The 23,517-nt window shown below is 34.0% G+C and overlaps 2 protein-coding genes across 2 annotated transcripts; one reads left to right on the top strand and one right to left on the bottom strand.

Annotated features, from left to right (window-relative positions):
* Positions 1-150: 150 nt before the first annotated feature.
* LOC106657216 (midasin-like) lies at positions 151-18,270 on the bottom strand. Its single transcript, XM_023459317.1, is given in 25 exon segments — positions 151-590; positions 663-903; positions 984-1,957; positions 2,028-4,347; positions 4,422-4,942; positions 5,028-5,455; positions 5,526-6,225; positions 6,305-7,930; positions 8,007-10,041; positions 10,138-10,349; positions 10,431-10,651; positions 10,733-10,880; positions 10,957-11,085; positions 11,161-11,382; positions 11,472-11,890; positions 11,967-12,051; positions 12,053-12,542; positions 12,702-13,670; positions 13,733-14,106; positions 14,181-14,688; positions 14,785-16,159; positions 16,262-17,331; positions 17,429-17,668; positions 17,736-17,962; positions 18,031-18,270. Coding segments are annotated over 25 exon segments (15,795 nt in total). The 5' UTR covers positions 18,109-18,270; the 3' UTR covers positions 151-407.
* A 3,679-nt stretch (positions 18,271-21,949) lies between these two features.
* Positions 21,950-23,188, top strand: LOC106657242. The gene is made up of 4 exons (XM_014378635.2): positions 21,950-22,086; positions 22,172-22,539; positions 22,620-22,727; positions 22,803-23,188. The coding sequence occupies exons 2-4, from the start codon at positions 22,172-22,174 to the stop codon at positions 23,077-23,079; spliced, it is 753 nt and encodes a 250-aa protein (XP_014234121.1). The 5' UTR covers positions 21,950-22,086; the 3' UTR covers positions 23,080-23,188.
* Positions 23,189-23,517: the final 329 nt, after the last annotated feature.

The raw sequence follows: 23,517 nt of genomic DNA, 5'->3' as shown, positions 1-23,517 counted from the left end.
GAAAAAATCTTTCTGCTACACTTTAATAGGTTAAGTTAAATAGAGGGAAGGTTTAAATTTCAATGGTTAAAATCGATTTGATGGATCTCTAATAAATCTTCTTTTTTTCCTTTCTAAAAATATTTACTTTTCAAATTTTTCCTTACAGCTAATGATAACAAGTTTTTCATTTTCAGGCTTAAATTAAACACAATAAAGTGTAGGTTTGGGTAACATTAATGACAAAATGCATAAAAATGATAAAATCCTAGATCTCAATTATATCATTCTTGAAATATGACCAAAAATTCAACTTTATTTACAATTATAAATGTATAAATTCATTGGTTAAACGATTCATTCAATTATTTTAAGAAACATACATACTAAACATGCAATAAATTGATTTTTATGTTTTATGATACAATTTACGAGTGATTTATTCCCACAATCTCAAACCATTGCCTCAAAGCATCACTTAAAACTTCAGGCAAAGTATTTATGTCCTTCAAAATCATGTAAAATGGGAATGGAAAACTGTCCATGTAGGGGTTCATTGCTGCTAATCTACCATCTTTGAAAACAGGCATCTTAATATCAAAAATGGATTCCTAAAAAAATTAATTTGTTGATAAATATAAAAGAATAAACCAAGACAAAATTAAAACTATAAAATAATTTACCTTGTTCATGGGACTATCTACAATAATAAAAACTAAGAAAATATCTGCCAATCTAGCTCTTCGAATAGCACATTTAATTCTTTGGATTCCATCCGAAAATACGCCTCGTCCATCTGATATTATGACTAGCAATTTGGCATTATCCAAGGAGCTACTATGACTCTCGAACATATCTACTGTAAAATCGAGCATTTTTGCAATCAAGGTTTGCTTTTGCTCAAATCTCATTTCTTGCATCAATCTAAAAAAGAAATCATAAAGTTTATCCCAACTACTATTTATCTTGTCAAATCAAGTAATTATGCTATGATTTTCATTTACCTAGCACCACTGTGTTCAGTGAATGTATCACCAAGTTGATGCAATATATTTGTCTCTTCTCCAAAGCTTATTATACTCAGTTCTCCAGCTTCCAAATGAGTCAGAGCTTTGCTTATAAGTGAAACAGACTCATATGCCAATACCTTGGAATGATTGTCTACCATACTACTGGAATCGTCTATGGCTAATACAATTTGATAGTTGCGTTTGAATGGTTTAGTACGACGTAGCCAAATTTTATCTTTACGAAATTGACTAGCGATGTACGGAATAATTTTTCGCATATTAATACGTCTACCTGTACGATAATCGCCCTTTAGACTAGTCGCTTGGGAAGGTTCCAAGACTAGCCTGAGTTTTTCTGCCAGATCACAGGCACCAATATGTGTCACTGCACTGACATCATTCCAAGCTGCCAATGCTTCGGCTGTTGATGGTTTCTGAACCCATTGGCTGAGAGTTTTTTCAACTTCTACTCTTCGAGATTCAATTTGTTCAGACGATATGGTTTCCGGTTCGAACGTAATGTTATTGATAAAGAAATTTACTTCATCGCCTCGCGAAACTTTCGTGGTTTCAGTAACTTCACCTTGAATATCAACCTCAGCTGGCGTTTCAAGCTGACTATCATTAGCTTTTTTTTCGTTATCAACTTTTTCTAGATTATCTTTGACAGAAAAATCATCGTCCATTGGTTCGATTTTTTCATCTTCATACACGTCGACATCCATCGCTTCCTCATGTTGTTTTTTAGACGATCTTTCTTCTCTTTCAATATTAGAAACTTTTTCTTTTAACAGTTTTTCCACTGCATTATCTACTTCATAGCAATCGGATTCACTTACTCCTATCACATCTTCAGCTGATTCATTTCGAGCATTAACTATGTTTTTTATTTTTTTCTGTTTAGGCTCATTGCTTTCGGTTAACTCGTAGTCTTCATCGCTTTCACTCATATTTTTTCTTTTCTTTTCCTGTAAAAGAAAAAACGTCATTGAAATTGCTGTAGAAGTTAAACTTATTAATTAAAAAAATATGACTTACGGCATCAGCCTGATCTGTTAGTGTGTGATTATTTAATATGTCCTTTACATCTTGCCAATTTTCAGAATTAGATTCCGAATTAAACTCGAGATTATCGATCGATTCTTTAGAAATTGTATCTCGTAAACTACCTTCCGGTAGTCCTTGAGCTGCTTCGCCACTATGCGGTAAAGATTTGTCTTCTTGATTTTCATCCTCGTCTTTATTTTTTGACTCTGGTTCACCATTTTCTTCTTCTTTTTCAACTTTTTGCGAAGATGGAGTTACTTCAGCATCTGTCATATTCTGGTCTTCATCGATGGTAATTACTTCGTGATTATCAAAATTATCCGAAGATTTTTCCGGATCATGTTTATCATCACCCGAATAATACTTTTCTGACTCAACTTCATAATCAACCACTTCTTCCGTAGTCTCAAAAATGTCCGGCTCATGAGAAACCATATCTCCTCTCATTTTGTCTAAGTCGAAAGGATTTTCTTCGTTCATTGGTTCATCGTCTCTCATTTCTGTCTCATCGATATTTATATTTTCGGGTAAATTAAGTCCTTCTGGTTCGGTTGGAGCTTCCATTTGCCCATGAGAAGGATTCACTTGATCTTCGTCGTACTGCGGTTCCTTCATTTCATTTATTCCTTGTTGTTGGTCTCTTTCAGACGCTTCTATTTCTTCACTTTGACCATGAGAATCTTGCTGAGACTCAGTATTTGACTGTTCTCCATTACCGATTTCTTCAAGTTTTTCCTCATCTTCACCCCAAATTTGTTCGTCGAGCTTGTCAGTTACATCCTCGATCTCATCCGTTTGCTTATCTAAATCTGAAGCTTCATCTTCTTCCTTATCGTCATCTTTTTTATTCACGTCTTGTGATTTTTCCTCAACATTTTCAGAACGTTCGATTCCTTCATTCTTTTCAGTACTATCTTCATCATCTAATTTTTTTCCTTCTTGACCGACCAATGTTGCTTCTTCCAATTGATTTTCATTTTCTACTTGATCAGAAACATCTCTCTGACCTTCGCCATCACCGAGATTCATACCATTCTCGTTTTCTTTTTCCTGTTCACCTTCGTCACTCGATGTAAGATCTAAATCATCTGGAATACAAAATCCGTTGTTGGCAAGATCTAAAAAAACGTTGAGTTGCAAGTGTAAAATTTTACACGTCAATCGTAACGAAGCTGTTTGTTCGTTAATATAAAATTGAGCGAGCAAAAGATACTGTTGGAACAGTGGTAAGCATTTTTGAAGAAGCCTCGTGTAACTGAGAATACTCCTCTGATCGACATTGAACGTCGTTTTTAATAAACTGTTTAAACTTTGATGAATGTCTTTCAGTTTTAATGCTTTGATATCTATTTCTATGGACTTTATTAATTTGTCCCTTAATTTTCCATCAACTTTACTGTTTGCATTATCTCCGTTTTTCTCAGATATCGCTCCTACTATATTTTTGTATTTATTTTGAATGACAATCAAAATCATATTGACTAGTTTTTCTAATTCAATTTCATATTGATCTAAACTATCGGTACTCCACGTGTCCTCCGATTCCAGTGGTTTGTTCAAAGCTGTGACCAGATTATCGAATTCTTTGATTTTGTCGCCAATACTATCTTCCAAAAATTTAATATTATTAAGTAATGGATGGTACGAACCATCATTTGTAATAAACATATTTGAAAATTCGATTATTTTATCTCTGACAGTTTTCAAGCTCTCAAAACTGTTTTTCAAGAATCCGAAATGTCTAGAATTGATTATATTTACTTGGTCTTCCATTTCATTATTTTCACCACATAAGATATACATTTCTGGAAATAATTTATTGAACTCTTCAGCTAAGCTCGAAACAATGTCTGAGCACTCTGTAATGTAACTACTGGCTTTTTTCCATGTAGCGTCTCCTTTTTTACACTCTTCAAAAGGTAGTTCATGAGATGATAAAGTGTAAATGCTACTGACGTCTCTTGAATTCGATTGTTCCGGGCAAGCATGCAGATAGACCAAAAGTTGATCTAAACTAGCTCGAATAGTTATAAGTAACTCGCGTAAGTTGTTGGCGCTATTTCGAATATCTTTTTGTTTCGTGGCGGTATTGTCATCAGGATTTATGAAAGTCAAATCATTGATTTGCGATCGAAGACTAATGAAGTATTTGAGAACAGTGGCCAGATTTTTCTTCTGTTCATTGGCTAAAAGCATGAGGTGGGCAGAGAATCCTTTGCACAATTCTATATTATTTACTCCTAAATCTGTTGCGTTTGTTGAAAGCGATTGAATCAAAGCATTCAGTTTGCTAAGAGAGCCATAATAGTATCTAAAAATTTTAATAAAATATAAATTGCAATTCAATATAATATAATTTTTATAAATGAAACCATCAATACTTACTTTTCGCATCCTATCCATTGGTTTATTGTTTTTTCATCGAGTTTCCCAAATTCAAGCGTATTTTTCAGAGCAGCTTCAAGTTCTAATGGTGGTATGGTAAAGTCGAGCCCTTCTGACTCACTGTTCACATTCACATTCGATACTCCAAAACTCTTGATATCTTCAAAGTAATCAGAAAGAGCTGATTTTTTTCGTTGCAAGATAGACTTAGCTTTCCGTTTTTTTACCGACAAAGGCACTCTTTTACCAATTTTTAGTTCTCGTAATTCTATGCTACTACCTACTTTTTCTTTGATAAATTCTTCAAATTCCATACGTAAACTATAATACGAGGAAGAAGAAATAATTTTTTCGCAAAGCTTTGTAGCCCGAGTCAAGTAGTGATTTTCTGCTCTGGTAATCAAATCACTTTGTACTGTTGGAGCATTGAAAGAATGAGCAGGGATTGAAACGGTGAATTCTTTGGGATCAACTGACGTAATGTGATCATTATCATGTAGATATAAACGATCAAACGTACCCTTTATAATAAAGAAGAACAAATATTAATAAACAACATTTCTACTTTCGATAGATAGATGATTTTAAATGTTGGAAAAAACTTACCTCGTCACCTTCAGAAATTGGCTTCACTATAAGATAAGGTGTCACTGGATCTTTCAAATTAGTTTCATATTCTTTGATGTATTTGTATAAAGTACGATGAGTTTCCTTAACTTTTTCTTTGACTTCCCAATAGCTTTTATCATTCCATCGAGCAATATTAAGAAAAGCTTCTAGTTTATTTTCAATAGGTGCTTTTACAGCATTTAATCTCTTTTGAATGCCTAATGAAAATTGCGAGTAATAATTGTGGACGTTCCACGTGATAGCAAGCAATTCATCCCTTTCGGTACAGGTTTTCGCGAAGTAAGCATGATGATGGAATGTCATAAGTAGTTGTAACCGCGCTTTAAATTCGACCAGAGGCGATTCTTTCATGAAAAGTTCTAATGATTTAATTAATTTGACAGATGTGATAGGTTCCTCCTCGCCTAAAAAATATTATTTAATTATTTTCCGGGTGAATCAGTACAAAATGAAGAGAAATAATAATTTAAATACCTTTCAATTTTTCTTTTTTGATGTAACTGTCGGTCAGGGAATATAAAAAGAACCAATTTTTAGAAGCATTTTCTTGCAATTTTGTTTCAGTGGCTACTAGGCAATCCTTCCAGCAAGCAAGTTCAAGTTTTCGTAACTCTTTTATTTGCCTTATCAGTGCAAATATGAACTCGCTTAATGATGCATCGTGGGGTGCATTTTCCTCCCATTCATGCATTTTCACAAGAAGCAATTCAAAGCCAGTCAAAAATTTGGATACCGCAGACGTAACAGGAAATGAGTAAATTTTTTCAAGCACTACCTTAATTGACTTTAAAGTTGAATGTTGAGACCATTCATTTAATAAATCCGAAACTTTATTGGTGATATTCTCGAGGAGAGGAATGCAATTTTCAATTTCTTTTACATTACTGTCTCTGTAATAATCATACGGCTTCGACGATTTTACGTTATTAAGTGGGTTTAAAACTTCTCCTCGGTTTAAGCGTCTAGCAAATGAAGCTAGTAGATTAATGCTAGTATATAAATTTTCTGTAAGATTGTTGCTCAAAGCTGGAGAAATTTTATTTGAGATTATTGCAAATGTACTATAGCGTTGAAGAAGTGGTTTTTCGTAGTGAACTGCTAATTGGGATGATTTCCTCATTAACCATTCCGAGGTAATATAAAAGTTCACGATATTTGAATGTATCTCGTGAACCTGAAAAAAAAAGATAATTTTTATAACTTTGATGTATTCATATTTAATTTCCGTGCATCTGGCAATTAAAAATTCAAACCTTTTGAATATCAGTATCAGTAAGGAGAGTAACATAGTTATTTTCTTTATTCGGCGAAACACTTTTTTCTAAAGCAGGTGTAAAAGTTTCGTCAATATCTGCCAAATCATCACGATAAGTGGGAAATAGAATTTTAAGTTCCCGATCGATTTGTTCTTCTTCGTCCGATATTTCTGCCATTATATTTTCATCTTCGTGCTTTTCTGTTTCTGCTTTTTGTTGACGCCATGTTGCAACGATTTGATTCAATAGTTCGTTCAATTCAACCCATGTTTTTTTAGTCAACGTTCCTTTGAGAACAATGTAATTTTGAATTTCATACAACCCGGACATGGTGAGACGAAACTGTTCACGCACAGCTAGAAGCTTATTATCAGGCATAACGCTGAATAATACAAGCTCGCGACTTTCTCGCGAAGTGCACAAATTTACGAGCTCCAAAAAGTTTTCTTGACTAGAACCAAAAGTAGGAAAACGAACTAAATTGCATAAGAGAGATTCAAGTTTTTCCGCGCCAAGATTTGTTTCAGACGCAGATATCAAACGATTGCTTTCTTCAATGAGTATTCGTATGCCATGATGAATTCGTGCAAGACCGGTAATTACAGGATAAACCATATCGGGATAACCGAGTAAAAATTGTTCTTCTACTTTGTTCATAAAGCCACGTAACGATGCTAGCCAGATTTCAGCTGCCCGATTGGTCGATTTTGCATTGTCCAAGAATTTCAAATCTCCCTGGAATTCAAGTTGTGATATTGTTTCGCTTAATTGTTTTATATGTTTATCAATAACAGAAAATGAACCAAGAGATTGTCGGAAGTTAGAAAACTCTTTTGATAAAGCGGTAAACTCGGAATTCGAGGGTCTGACTGACTGCCGACTCTGTAATGATTCTTTCTCAATTTTCAATGTTTGTAGATTGCGTTCAATTTCTACAAGTCTTGGATGATGTTTTGCAGAATCAGCCAATCCTAAAATTTTCGAGTATAGCTTGGCAACATACAGGGTACTTTTGGAATCAGATATTTCGTCATCAACGTAGCCCAATTTGATCATTACTTTATATACTGGATCGATGTAGCCAATATTACCAAAAACAAAAGTTTGCAAGAAGCCTAATAAAGTCCAAGCTTTACCCCTAACTGGATTACTTGTATCCTGTTCCAAAGTTTTGGAAATTTTTCTAAGTTCTTCTAAAGGTTTCAAGTACTCGTCTTCGATAATAGGTTTTGACCCAGATTTATCACTTTTAAGATGTTTTTTAAATAAAGTATCGGTGTCGATTTGCTCGCTAGCCGATAAAAAGTTACTGACCAACAAACGCAATGTCTCGACATCATTTGCAATGAAATCAAAGCGTTGCGAATTTATCGACACACTATTTGCCCATAGCATATCGTTTACTGTTTGTAGTTGATGCAAACAAGCTTGATACCTTCCAAGATTGGCTTCAAAGTTCAACGATCCGTGACTACGATGATCTATTTGATTTTTATTTAAAAGAATTTCGGTGACTAGATTTATTAATACGGGACCACTAACGGGATTTTCCAAGCTCATTTCTTCTCGTTCGACGGGAGATTTGATTTGAAGTTCAGTACACTTAGCTTGCCAATGAGTTATCTGAAAATGGGCAACGAAATAACGTTAATTCAAAAATAAAATAACAATTTTTATGAATATTTTTAGCAGTACTTACTTCTTTGTAGTATTTTGTAGCATACGAATTTTCACTGAATTTCGTGAACCAAATAGAAAGTGCGAATATTAGCCGATTTCTTTCTTCAGGCAAATCTTTTTTCGTCTGTATGGCTTTTAATATTGCTAAAAGTTCGGTCGGAACATTTGAAAGTTCTATTTCATGATCTGACAAGTTGAAGAATGGTAGACTATAATCGTTTTCTTCGCTGATAAACTTCTTAAACAATTGTGTTTGAACCATCCCAATGTATAAATTTAGCATATACTCATGAATAGGCCAAAGTTGAATTTTGGCTGTCCATTTGATCAAGTCTTTAGAAGAATTCGTTTTTAAAACACTTGATAATTTATCATCAGAAAAAGTAGAAATATTGAAGTGCTCATCACAGTAATGACCGATTTTGAACAATTTTTCCAAAACATCTTCTTCGAATTCTTCGTTGATGTAAAATTTATGCCAAAGATGAATCAATTCTGATCTTATTTTCAATGCTTCTTCAGTTTGAAGGGTAATGAATTTAGATTCTTCTGATAATGGACCACTGAAGTATTTGTTTTTTGACGGTGAAAAAGATTCTGTAACATATTTAAGCTGAGAATACACGTTTAATGCTGTATTAAATGAGCAAGCTAACGAAGAAACTATTTGCTTTTTGTATAGTTTGCAAACTTTTCGGAATGGATCGTACACTGTCGCTGATTCCTTTTCCACTTGATGAATACTTTCTTTCAACTGTTTAAAATCTTTTTTGTACTTCGGATTGGAAGATCTATCTTCGTAAATTTCGTTAAGGAAAAACACACATTTTTTTAACCATTTGAAATGAACTTTCAGCAACAAAGCAATTTCATCCATATTTACATCAGATATATTCATAAGGTCCGTTTTTTTCATCAGGTTCTTATCTCCTAAATTACAAAATCTTCTATACGATTGTAATTTCTGACGAAGAAGGACATACTTGGTATTATCTAGGACGGTTTTTGTACTTTTTATCATGCCATTGATGCATCGTTTAAACTGATGTAAAATCGTTCCATATTTTGATATTAATAATTGGTCATGTAATTGGAACGTTGTTTCACCCATGCGAGTAGCTTCAGAAAATTGAGCAACAGTTATGAATTCGTCCGATTCTTTGATCGTCAAATTGGCTCTGGTATCGTGATCGGCAATCAGCATATCAAAGAACAGTATGAGGGCCATATTATTAGCTCTTTTAAATAGTTTATTGTCCCAGGGTAAATTAATGTCCAAATTGCTGTCTAACTCGTATCTTGAAACATCAGTGGCAAGAATTTCACTTTTAATACCAAAGTATTTCATACCAGAACATCTTTCGAATAAACTAGAAGCCCATTTTTTTCTCTGCTCTACATCGGCCATAGTAGAGTATTCGTAAAAATTGAGTAAAATATAAGGTACAATTTCCATTAGACCAGTACTCGTTGATTCGACATCGTAAGAAAAAAAGTTGTTGAAAAATTCAGTTTTCAGATTTACTAAACTTTCTGGGTGTTCTTTTGACACACGCAAGTACTCTCGGACGCACCAATCCAGAAGAAAGCCATGATGTTTGATAATAGAAAGTTTTGAATTCTCATACAAGCTATCCAAATTACATGTAGCTACATTCATATCGAAAACGTAGTCACTTGCAGTGCCGACCTCGTACTCACAAATAGTATCTACGATGATTGCAATGAGACGCAAGCGCGTTTCATGATCGAAGATCGACCTGGCGCGTATATAAACGTCCTTGCAAGAGCTCTCGAATGCCTGGACAACTGGGAAAGCACGTCTGAGTTGTTGCACCACCAAAAAAGCGGTATGCAACAGTTGGATAACGTTCAGATTATCGCAGTTCGATATATCTTCGCACATGCGTTTATGCAGCATCATCAGAGCTTCTTGATGGTTGCGTTTGGTAAGTCCGGTTTGATGCAAAAGCGAACGGTAGTCGAGGTCGACGGTATCAGGGCTTTCTTGATTGGGCAACAAGAAAATTTCAACGCCCCTGTTGCGCATAGCCCTGGGAATTAAAATGAAAAATTAAAAAAATATTCATTAATTTAATTGAGTTTGAACGAACATTGGCTTTAAATGGGCTCTTCCAATCGACTGTTACCTTGAAATTTCTCCGTGCTTCGGATCCATAGCAAAGAATAACCGGAAATTTTCATGAGGTTTAACGGTTACGATGTTGCCATCACTGCCAATACCTCGTTCTCCGATACTGAGTACTCCGTTGGGTTCTAACAATCCGTTAAGCCTGTCCAATACTGCAGGACTGCATAAATTGACTTGATCTATCAGCAGCCATGTTCCTTCTTTTAGACACTGAATTACGAAAAATCCGAATCAGTAAAAGCTACATGAAATTCATTTCTTTACAAATTTATGAAATTCAGAGTACTGTACCTTCACTAAAACACTGTCGACCCATTCGAATTTACCACCGGCGTTGAGACATTGATCTTCTTCTACGCATGATTTGAGCTGTCGCAGTTGTACTCTGATAGCTCGTATTTCTGTCAAAAGTAATTTTTCTCGCTTCATTTCAGCGAGCAACATCGATAATCCGTCTATTCTACGAATGAATTGTTCCGTTGCTGCAGACGTGGTGAGCAATTTGCATTCATCTACGTTGAAAATTATGAAAATTCAATAATTGAGTTATTATAAATTTAATCATTATTAAAAATTGAAAATCGAGTTATTACCGTCTAAGAAGCTGCGAACATGTTCAATCAAACTATGGTACTTTTCAATTTGGCCAATGTTTTCTTTCTGAACTTTTGTTTTTAAATGTTTGATCAGTAAAGTCTCTGTTTGCTCAATTAAGTATTCCAAGTGTCGATTATAATCGGTCTAAACGTAAAGGATCGACATTTATTTAAAGTATCCGATCACATATATATTATAAAAATAAGACAAAAAATCATACTTGTTCAAAACCGCCTAATATTTCTGAATTGTCCATATCTGAATTGACTACTATTGACTTCAGTTTCTGACCAGCCATTTGAGCGAGTACGCGTACAACACTACTTTTACCACTTCCAGAGCTTCCAACCTATTAATTAATAGATTATAACAATCGATATTTAAGTAATAGTACATTTGATTAAACATGTTTTATCCATCTTACAAGTATAGACACCCAATTCATTTTAACGCACAGAGCGAGACTTTGCAAAGTAGACATTTGATTTCTAAGCAATAAAAAATTTGAATCAGTGCAATAGGAAGAATCAGTACGCTCAACAGCTATCGATCCAAAATAAACTTTTTCTTCGCTCATATGCACAGTTACCGGTGGTAATAGTGGATAGACATTTATGTCAAATATTTCTTCATATATTTGTTTAGCCTAATGGAAAAATAAAATGAATGATTAATAAAAATAAAAATAAAAATATTCATTTTTCAAAAAATGGAAAAAAAATTGCATCAAAATACCTTGTCTTTATCTTGCCTTGTTCTCATTCTATCGACATAAATTAGTTCAACCGCATTTCCCGGGTTGCAAACGACCGATCCTTCTGTGTTAATATATGCAGTTTCAATCGTTGCTTCACACCATCTGCATATGTCTCTCAGATTCATTTCCCACGGAGCTCCATAAATTCCCCAGTTAACACCGGCTTCGCGAGCCATACGCAAATTAAATTCAGTCATTTTCTCAACTATCATGGAATCGATTTTCGGATATTGCGATGATGCAATAAACTTCAGATCATCGTTGGATAAAGCATCAACGAAAATTTGGGTAAAACGATTTAAAAATGACTTTGGCAAACCACGACGACCGCCACCTTGACGCAAAGGATTCTGACAGGCAAATAATTTAGTTTCTGACCTGACATTGAATGTTTTTCCTAAAATAATTTCATTAGTTAAATCAAGTAATTGTTGGCATAAAAACTGCATTTAAAAGAAACATGTATTATTTACCTAGCTCCGGTATGTAAATTTGTCCTCGGTGATCGAAGCAAGCATTCAGACCTTCCAAAACTGACTGCGAAGCTAGATTCATTTCATTCTAAGAGAATCCATTGGCCTGCCTTCAGAGCTCTCAAAAAGGGTCCGTCTTTCCATGAAAATTCGCCGGCTTTGCCGCCTTCGACTGGCAGATCGGCACCAAATAAGTCCGATATATCGGTTTGATCGCTCAAGTTGATGCGCAAGCAGCTATGTCCCGAAGCCTGAGCAAGAGCAGATACCAAACTAGTTTTGCCAACTCCGGGGCTGCCCTCGAGCAAAATTGGCTTCGACAACTGTAAAGCTCTCAAGAGCTTTGTACAATTTTGCTGCGTCGTCGGTGCTTGGAAGGTGAACGACGTAATGCTCTCCTCGGAGCTGAGTTCGCCTCTTTCAATGTAAAACGGTGATATCCCATAGAGGCCATCGTGATTTGTCTCCGCAGAATCGATATCTACTGAAGTTTCTGAAGTTGATTCGACTAATTTGTCTATTTGCAATTTTATAAAATCGAAAGCATTATTTTCGAAGGTCTTCAGGGTTTTGACGCTGAAATAAGTTACGGAATTAGTTTATTTAATATAATTTGGAAATATAAAAGTATTTTAATTATTAAATTGTACTTTAAATAAATCTAATTGTTGTGTTTATTTTATGGACTTGGGGATTAATTTTCGAGTATTGTAATTTATAATTTGATCGTCATACCTCAGCATGTTATTCATTCCTGAGCCTAAACTGTCAATGAACGTCAAGCAAGCGCCATGAAAATAGGCATCCTTCAAAGTGAGTTTTCTCTTGCCTCTCTCTTTCTCCACACAAGCGTTGACAAATTTCGTCCAAGTAAGTAAATCTCTGATACTAACAGAAAATTTCTTTCCAACATCCGTCGTAGCTAACCACTCTGCGAAATTCAATATGCAGTCGGTCAAATTATCTTTATCCTCGATCTTCTCGCTGAGATTGTGTGCCATTATAGCCTTGAGATCCTGCCGGTCGTGACATCCATCGCACCAAATCTCGGTGAAACGATTTCTCAAGGCAGGAGATAGCTCTTTTTTGCCATAATCTCCGCCCGGATTCATCGTACCGAGGAAAAAGAATTTATCATTAGCTACGATGAAATTTTCCGACTCGTTCGTACAGTCGAAACTTATCCCCTTCTCGGCCAACAAAAGACTGCGCTCGGGTTCCAGTAGCGAGTTTAATCTCTCCAAAACACCGTCGTCCGCGAGAGAAATTTCGTCAGCGAGGAAAAAGTTTCCGCTCTGCATGGCTTGGACCAGAGGTCCGTCGACCCAATCGAACAATCTATCGTCGTCGTTGTGGCCCCTCACGGGACGCAAGTTGCCAAGGAAATCCGACGATTCCGTGTGCATGTGACAATTGACCGTGTACAATTTGCGTCCGCTCATGTGAGCGATTATTTGGCAAACGGTAGTTTTTCCTCCTCCCGTTTCGCCAACTAATAAAACGGGTTCCTTGAACTGATAGGCTTTTCGAACGAGTACGGCCATTCTGCGCATGTGGTAAGTCCAGACCACGTTTTTGAACGACGCTGTTTTGGTCTTTTCTATTTCTTCTAATATAGATCTCGTTACGAACGACGTCTTCTCGTGAAGAGTGAACAAATCATCGGGATTAACGTCACGCTTCAAATGCTTTTTAATGATTTCCCTAGAAATATATCAAATTTTCATGAAGACCGTTACATTATTAAAATTGATTCTTGAGCATACCTAATTTCCTGAGCTTCTTCAGATTTTCGTACTTTAGCCGCGAGAACGAGATAGCCTTCGTCGGCCAAATGTTGGTTCCAATCGTACAATCCCGTGACGTGAGGAGCTTGCCGGTATCGCTCGGCCCAGCGAAATAGGTCTCGGAGAGTAATGAAGCCCCGCTTGCCGGCAAAAGTCGCGGTGTTCTTGCGTTTTACCTGAAGCTCCTGCATTACAGCGATGATTTGCTTGCAATAAGACTCGGGTATGGCGCACCTCTGATGCAAAATGGTCTGAAGCTCCGTGGTCGGTATCTCGTCGAAATGAAGCTCAACGAAGCGATTGCGGAAGGCCCTCGAGAGGACTTTGCGGCCGCCGTAATGACCGGGTGGATTCTGGAGAAGTCATTGATAAAGTTATTGATTTGCATTCAAAACTTAGATGCAACAATTGGAGCGCTCGGCGTTACCTGAGTTGCAAACAGCATAAAGTTTTCGTGAGCTTTCACGGTTTCTTGGGTTTCTGAGATAAATAATTCTCTATTATCATCGAGTAACCTGTTGAGAGCTTCAAGAACGTCACTGGGAGCCAAATTTAATTCATCCAGGATGATCCAGTAACCTTTTCTCATGGCCTTGATGAGTATGCCTTCTTGGAAAATCAGTCGGCCTGATTTGTCGGCGACGTAGCTTCCAACGTACTCTTGAAGATCGGTATGCTCGTGATTGTTGATGCGCAGACAAACGTGACCCGTGGCCCTGGCTAAGTAAGTGATTAAACTGGTTTTACCAACCGAAGTGTCGCCTTGAATAAGAAGTGGCATTTTTCCAATGGACACAACTCGTACGACATCTTTAAAATTACGCAGAACGGACGGTGTTAAAACGTAGTTTTGAGAGGGTAGCAGTTCTGGTTCGTTACTTCCTTGAACTATCCAATAACCTTCGATGTTTAGATACTTTTCCCCAGATATTGACCTAACGGAAGGAAAAAGTATTTTCATCAATTGTTCGTTTCTATTCGCTCGATGTTACATAAAAAAAAGTAAAGTTGAATATCGATGCACAACTTACTGAGGTTTTGGAATGGGTACAGCAACAACAGCTTTGGCAGATTTTTTATCCAAGATAGCGTCGTCGATCATTTTTTTAACAATGGGATAAGATTTGTGATCGAGTTGCGTGAGGAAGCTCAAGCACAAAGCTTCATAGAGCGATCTGAGCACGGTAATGCATGGATTAGCTGCTGCCACGCTCAGTGCTCTGCACAAAGTTCTCAAACTGTACACAGGCTTGTGAGCCGTGCCGTCGAACAAATAATGTGTAGCTTCACTTCTTACGCTCTGATAAAATTTGACGATAGCTGTATGCTTGTTGATTGGTAAGTGCAGCTCGTTCAGGTAATCATTTACTAGTAATAGAAGGTCGGAGCTTTCTTCGAGCTCGTCCACATAGAATTCGGTAAAACGATTGCGTAGGCCAACGGGTAGTTCCTTCTTTCCCACATCGGTAGCAGGATTCATGCAAGCAAAAATAGTAAAGTCCGGGTGACGTTTGATCGGTTCTCGATCGCCACGTTCTAATAATGATAGAGAACCACAAGCTCCTTCTAGTAGACCAGATAAACACTCTAATGTGTCGGCGTTAGCCAAATTTATTTCATCAAGAAGTATCCAATAGCCTTCTTTTAGAGCTTTGACGAGACAGCCTTCAATGAATGATAAGGCAATAGAGTGCTTAGAATTAACTTGAGATAATAGTTTATCTAATTTTGACGAGAGTTTCAGCCATTTCATGAGTGTTGTATGACTAGGATCACATTTTGTTTCAGTAATCATTCCATGATTGTTGGCAGAACCATTGATAGTATTTTTTAATCGTCTTAAAGCTGCATCTGTACTATGTTTCATCAGTATTACAAGATTGTTCCATTGTGCTTTTTCAAAACAAGTTTCAATATGAGATAAGAATTTCTGATTTGGTTCCGTAGCAAAATATGATCTAAAGAGATCCTCAAATTCTTGCCGAATTGGTATAATAAGAACACGTAAATCCACTGGTCTGTATCCTCCAAGCAAATCAGAACTTTCACTTTGTTGGTTCATGTTAATGACCAATAATTTATGTCCTGTACTTTGGGCAATATACTGAATGCTGCTATTTTTTCCAGTACCTGTTTCTCCAACAAGTAAGACTGGTTCTCGTTGTGCTATACTTGTAGCAATACGCTCTATGAGTCGAGCTGATGGTTTTGTAAACGAATATCTAGGGATCGACTGATTGATTGCTAAAAGTGAAGTTTCTTTCTTATTGATTTTTCCTCTTCCAAAAAGAAAAACATTTGGTGAAGGAGTTAGATTAGCTGCATGAGTTAGTATGAAATACTTTGCCTGATATTCAATTATACCTAGTTTATTAGCAATGGCCACAGCAACTTTCAATCTTTGAGCTACAAGCAATAATTATTAATTTACACCAAAAAATAATGAATGTTGACTAAGATACAAATTATTTAATAAGTAATATGATATATAATGAACATTGTACATACCTTGAGTTGTAAGTGAGCAACAGAAAATATCTATAGCATCTTGAAGTAATTTCAAAGCAGACTCATTAGATGATACTTCAAAATCAGCTGATGCTCTCAAACACCATTTTTTCAAATCTCTAGTTGAAATGAGCCTTCCAGTTTTGAAAATTGTTTTCAAATTATTATCTCCACTTTTATCGATTTCATGATTTCCCATTGAAAATAAAAGGAAAACTTCAACAATTTTTTTAGCGCAAGTACTCAGTACAGGAAATAATGTTTTTACAACTGTTATCAATTCTTCTTGAGATAAAGGTTCCATGTTCACAACAAACCAATGTTTCTCTAATAGTCTTACTGCATTGCATGATTTTTTTTGAAATCCAGAACTAGTTGGAACTAATCGTTGGGTAAAAAATAATTGAAATCCACTTTTGGCATAAATTGTGTCACGATAGCCAGGTACTGATAACGTTCCAGTTTCCATTAAATTGCCAAGAATACTAGCAACATCTAACGCAGCGCTGTCAATATCCTCTAATAATAGCCACTTTCCATCAATCACTGCCTGAGTCAATACACCTGGTTGCCAAGTAAATTCTCCAGGTATATCGCTACATTTGTAAGTTCCTAAAAGCATTTTAGAATCTGTTTGATCCCCCAATTGTACTTTAATAAAGTCTGATGGTCCATGTCCAGTAATTTCAGCTAAATACTCTATAATTGCAGTCTTTCCACATCCAACTGGACCTTGCAAACAAATACATTTTCTAGATACCACTGCAATAGCGAGACTGCGAAGATTTTCTTTCATGGATTGAACAGGTACTAGATCATTGACTGATTTGGTCATGTCTTTATTAAAAATAGGTAAAAGAACCCCAGCAACTGATACCACAGATGAACAGTGATTTTCAAATTGCTCTGGTTCTGACAATGTTTGTTTTACATCAAACATTGATTTAACATTCTCTTGGTCATCACTCAAAAATTGGAACTGATCAGCGTTATTAATTAAAGCTTTAATACAGTTATTTCTTTGCGATTCAGACATTTCTAATACTATAGCTACACATTTTATAGCAGTCCTGAAACAATACAAATTATTGAAAAAATTATCCATTATTTTATTGAGAAAAAAAAAATACAAACACAAATGTATAAAAACTATAAAAGAATTCTTACCATTTAAGTTTTATATCATCGTGTCCTAAGTATTTATAAAATTTAGACCAATGAAATTTATATTTGAAATATTCTGGAAAAGCTAGTAAAATATTATATGTAGCCTCAACAATTTCACTGTCTGAAACTTTTCTAGGCCTTGATTGACTCATTTGCCTTTTAATTTTTCTAGGTTCATTAGTACCTTTGGATAATTTTTCAAAAGGTGCTGGATATTTATTAAAATAATCTAACGCAAAACTGAGAAGACATAGTATACATCAAGATGTGTAATTATTTCATTTCAAATAATGCATTTTATACTCACATTAATACATCAGGATGTATCAATATTAGTTTTCCTATAATGACACAATTAATTCTATGTAACGGATCGCCATCATAATTATGAGATTGATCTCTAGTTGTACTCATTGTTAATAAACTAAGTAAAGACTGCGAGAAGCACTCTGCTACATCTTTGGAGTATTCAGGATTCATTAGAAATGTACATAGAGAATCCAGAATTTCAGTCTCAATTTCTGGAGTTAATGTCTAAAATATTGCACAAATAAAAACGATCAATTTGAGTAAACATGTATTTTAAAGTCATTTGTATTTACCTTTAACTTTAGTATATTATTGAAATTTTGCTTGTAGACCTCGCGTCGAGCGCAAAAAATGCCTAAATTTTCTAGCATTTTAACGACACAGTAAAAATCTCTTGATGTAGGCAAACAATTATTACTGATAACAAAAAAACATTGAACAAAACACTGTTGAACTAGTTCAGTTAGTACGTAGGATCCCGCTTTTTTACAAATATATTTACAAAGTCGACCGTAGCCATAATATAACCTCAATAATATGTCATCGGCACCGGCAGCCGATCGAACTGCCGGATATTTAAAATTGCTACAATGAAATAGGCCTTTAAAACAGTTTCAACCCCCGGACCGTTGGTAAACAACCTACAAACATAACTTTTCCTGCAAGTTTTCACTTAGGGTCACTTGCAATAAAAAGTTCGCGAGGGGTAGAACATATGAATGAGGGTAAAAAACCACATGTTCTTCCAAAAATCGAATTTTGACGAATTTAAACTTCCACTCGCCATATGTTTGTTAATAATTAATATTTTTTTAGGAAATTTTCAAACAGCGTTTTATAACTATTCTACAAAGTTATAAACTTGCTCCGAAACCTTATTATTTACAACAAAATGGAAAATTTTTTGAAAGATTTTTAAACGAAACATGACTTTTTTCAATTGCCTAAGTGGTGATATACATTTTCGATAATGAAATTTTGCATAGTACTGTATTTTAAAGTACGATAGTTAAAGACGTTTTTTGTAAAGGTTCGACTTATTTTGTTCATTAGCTGAGAGGTAACAGCATTTTGAAACTCGTGTCTCGTACGCAGTGTCGTGGCGAATACTTCATCCTTCACAATGCAGCAAAACATTTTTAATCGGTGTATCTACATGTTCTTTGGTAAAATTTCTCACTGAATTCGAAATTTGCATATTGCAATACCGAAAATTGTGCTTGAAATTGTTTAAACAATTTTTTTAAACAAATAGTTGAAGTTTATGCTTTTTGACCTAAAAACTCTCTTAAAAATTAATTGGACTATTCTGAGAGAAAAGATCTTTTGATATTTTTATCCATCACAGTTTTCGAGTTATGCAACATTTCATGTTGCAAAAGACTATATAAATGCTCTGAAAAATTAAATAATACAACAATCGACTTTTTCAATTAGATTTAATTCATTTTTTGTTTACGTGTACAAAATTGTTGAAAACAATTGAATTAACGAGCTAGCATAATATTCATTAATCTCTAATATTTGTATGATATAAGCCTGAAACTATAAACCTTAGTAACGAAAAATCTTCCGAATGATTAATTAGAATTTGAATTTACCTCTTTTATTCTCTTCGTCAGTCATTCACTGTCAGTGGGCTGATGCCGTGCGTCGAGATATTGCGCGCGCAATGCCGGTACCGTTACTTGTAACTATAAAGCTTTCCGCTACACGCCGACACGCTGTCGTCGTCAGTGTTCAGTGTTCTCTCAGCCACGCACGTGTTTTAAAAGAGTTTAATCTTAAAGTATCACACCAAGATATTTAAAAATGGAAGTCATCCCTTTCGAGGTCATATATATCGAAGAAGACTATCACGAGTGCGATGAAAACTGCATTCACGTAGAAGATGAGTTACCCATTGGTCCAGATCCATTACAATTGTGATTACTTGGAATATCGAACATTATAAAATAATAATGAATTTCCAGTATTAAGGAGATCTGTATCCCACAGAAAAATTTGTTCAATTTATATCTTTTTTTCCAAATCGAACAACAAAATGATTGGATTTGGAAAAAAAGATATAAATAAAACAAATTTTTTCGACTTTGTAGGTTAGTAAGTGGGGTACAGACCTCCTAGTATTATTGCAATAGATACTCAATATCATTCAAATGATTCTATTTTTATTGTACATATGTAAAAAGAAAGTATTTTAAATAAAATGTCTTAAAACTATTGAACTATTTTTTTTCTCAGAATTGTACAAAGCAGGTGAAAGGAAAATTTTTTACCACTTGACAAGAACATGCCAGAATCATTTTACGGTTAAAGTTAATTCTCTGAAAAATTTCCAAATTTCTTGTGAACAATGGTATTCAATTTAGTTTATACATCTTTTATATTAAACTGTCATTTTCAGATATTACAAAAAATTTAGTCAATTTTTAATGACGCCTTGATTTTTTGAATTAAGCCTTACAAGTTCAGAATTCATCTTAAATAAAAAAAAAGATACAAAGAAGTATTATTCTTTGCTCCTGCGATAACAGAAAGTACAAAAATCACTGTTGATTTTTTCTAAAAATGTCATTATTTGGTAAGTATTTTAATGCTGTGATGTGATGGACTAAAATTCCAAATTTTACAGATCTGCTTTTCAAAAAGGACTAATGCCAAAAATAAGTATTCGATCAATCATGTAAAAATGACTGCATGAATTATAAATATTTCTTAGATGAAGTTTGTCATCAGGATACTAAGAAAGATTATTTATTTAGTTTTCATGAAGAATCTGTGATCTTAATAAAGTATTAATCTCATATTTTATCGAAAATGCATCTAATGAAACATCAAGGTTTGAATACAGTCCTAGTTATCAATATTTGACTCATATGTTTCCTATATAGAAAAGCAATAGAAAACAGTTACTAATTACATTAACTGTTATATGTCGCTTAATATTTATTTTTTTCAGTTCCTAGTAATATACTTAACTTACGATGCAGTTGAACTAAAAGAGAATTGATTAGGAAGCTGAATTGGTAATGTATTGTTGACTTGCCAGAGCAAGCGCGAGCGTGCTCCTCGATTATAAAATATAGCAATAGTATAGTAAGTGGCAAAGAACATCCAAAAAGGATCTTATACATTTGTGTGTAAATATTAAAAAAAAAATGATTTTTGGTTTGGGATCTATAAAAAATATTGTTGAATGTGTTTCATTTATTTTAGTATTGGTGCTCTTGCTTACGGGTCAGATCTAAGTAGTATCTCTTATAAATTTTCTAATTTTTCAAAATTATCATCTCTTGTTGGTTATTAATGATATTTTTCATTTTACTATTCTCTTCTCATTTTTCTAATATTAACACAAAATAAACTCAATTTAAAAACATGTATTATATGTAAATACTACTATAAGCGTATACTATCTAAATAAAATGAAATTTATATACATGGACTCGTTTTGAAATTAATTCAATACTTCCAAATGACCACTATTTATTTACAAAATATATAATTTCAATAATATGTTTCAACACAAAAAGTTCTTGCATGAAAAGAAAAATGTACCACAAAAATCAAATCAAATAGATATGATTCAAAGATGAAAAATGGTAAGACAAGTAATGTCTGAGTTTGTGGAATATTTATCATAGCAGGCATTTATAAGAAAAAATAGAAATTGTTACATTTTTCAGAAAAAATGCCAAGATGGTGGCAATGGTTTTTTTTCATTTATCTAAAAATAATTAGATATCAGTGGATATGGAAATCCACATTGAATTGCACATGAAAAGAGGTAGATTCCCTCAGTGAACTTTTATGAGAAATTTTTTCATTTCCGGATATGCAGATATTAAGCTCATTTATATGCACATTGGTTGGATTATATAACTTTTGAGTTAATCATGGTAAAATATTAATTTCAAAATTTTTTAATTAAAAATTGATGAATTGATTGATTTGGTTTTTACCCACATTAAAGTATAATTAACGTGATACACAGAATAATTTGGAGTAACTTTGTTTCAATTTTGAATTTACTATAATTCATTCATTCAAAAATTATAGCAATAAGTTATAATAATTTGACTTGATATACATTTTAATTACCAATACTCTTTTCACAGTGTCTCTTGTATACACCACAAGCCAATCATTCTATTAATTCAAGCCTACTACCCCCTCCCAGGAGATTTTCCAAAACTGATGAAAATAAATCATAAATACTGTTACTTTTTCTATGTCTCAACTCATATGTATTATTTCAGTCAACTAACGCTCAACGAAATCTCTCACTAAATATCAACCTATTAAGTTTTGAATATTAAAAGAACATCTTTATCAACCAATTCGAAGTAATCCATTGATAATTTATAATTAATTTTATTTATGATCATAAAATATAATAGGCTAAATGTTTTCATTGATATTTGTGTATAGATGTTGGAAACCGATAAAATTTCGAAGTCAAGTAAACGTCGACGAACTTCTTGGGATATGGAGGAAGAGCAAAGTAGAACTTTGTATTTACGATTTCCACATCCTATCAAAAGTAAGGATGAAATAAAGAGCCTCTTTTTTGGGAAATTTAAAATCAAGCTTCCACAAAAGACAACCAGGCATTGTCATGTGATTTTCTCAACTGTAAGGGATAAAATTGCAAATTTGAAGGCAATCAAAAAGACATTCATCAATGAAAAACACATATTGGTTGCCCCATCGAAGTTAGCTGATAGGCAAGAAATGAAAAAAGCTAAATTGAGAATGCTTGCTTTAAGAAAAAAAGAAAAACTTGAATTAGAAAAACAGTACGTATTTGTATTTAACCTTTATGAAAATAGTTTTTTGGATGTTTTCAAATGCACTAATTTCAAAACTTGTTAATTAGTTTGCTAGTTTCTAACATTCCAAACGGAGTAGAAGCTTCAGAAGTGAAAGCTGCACTTACAGGAGCAGTAGCAATAACTTTTATGAATGATCTGAAAGATGGAAAAAGGTGAATTATATTATTTACAAGATATAACGATTTACAATCAAAATAATACTGAGTATATTTTTAAATAAAATTTAGGCAAGCTCAAGTACAAATGGAAACAAAAGAATTATGTTCACAATTTTTAACTAGACAAATTCCATGGCCTACTTTGAATGGAGAATGTGTCGTCATATCTTTACCAAGATTACCAAAAAATCGTTTTATTCCTAAAGAAGAAGAGAAAATGGATAATCCAGTTATTAAAGAATTTACACAAGATCATGATACAAAACAATCATCTGACTACAAAGTTACAGAGTCAGAGACTCGTAAAGAAACTGTTTCAACTGATTTTGAGCTCAATAACAAATGAAAGTGTTGATTAATTGATATTGTAAAGTAAGTTTTGAATAGAATATTAATTTTAGGGGTTGAAAAGAGTGTTACGCATTTAAAATATAGAATATTTGTTTTTAGTTTAATTCTATATTCAACTCAATACGTTTACTTTTTTTCACTTTGCTTTTACAAAGTTTTATACCGCTGTACATCTCCAAGAGATGCTAGAAATACAGATTGCGTTAATTATTAATGAAAATCTATTAAATCTATATATTATTTGTTAATTCTGATAAAATAAAAATATGTTTTGATAAAAGAATTGAAAAAGTATTTTGAGTTAATGATTGATTACTCATACGAACAAGATTAATCCAAGATTAAATTTATTCTTGTTGTTTTATAATGTAAAAACTGTAATACATAATGTAAATGGGTAAGGCTCAGAATTTTTTAAATAAACCTGCGCTCG

Source organism: Trichogramma pretiosum, unplaced genomic scaffold (genome assembly GCF_000599845.2).
Source record: "Trichogramma pretiosum strain Unisexual culture from Peru unplaced genomic scaffold, Tpre_2.0 scaffold66, whole genome shotgun sequence".
NCBI classification, from domain to species: Eukaryota; Metazoa; Arthropoda; class Insecta; order Hymenoptera; family Trichogrammatidae; genus Trichogramma; species Trichogramma pretiosum.
This window is presented reverse-complemented; position numbering and strand designations above follow the sequence as displayed.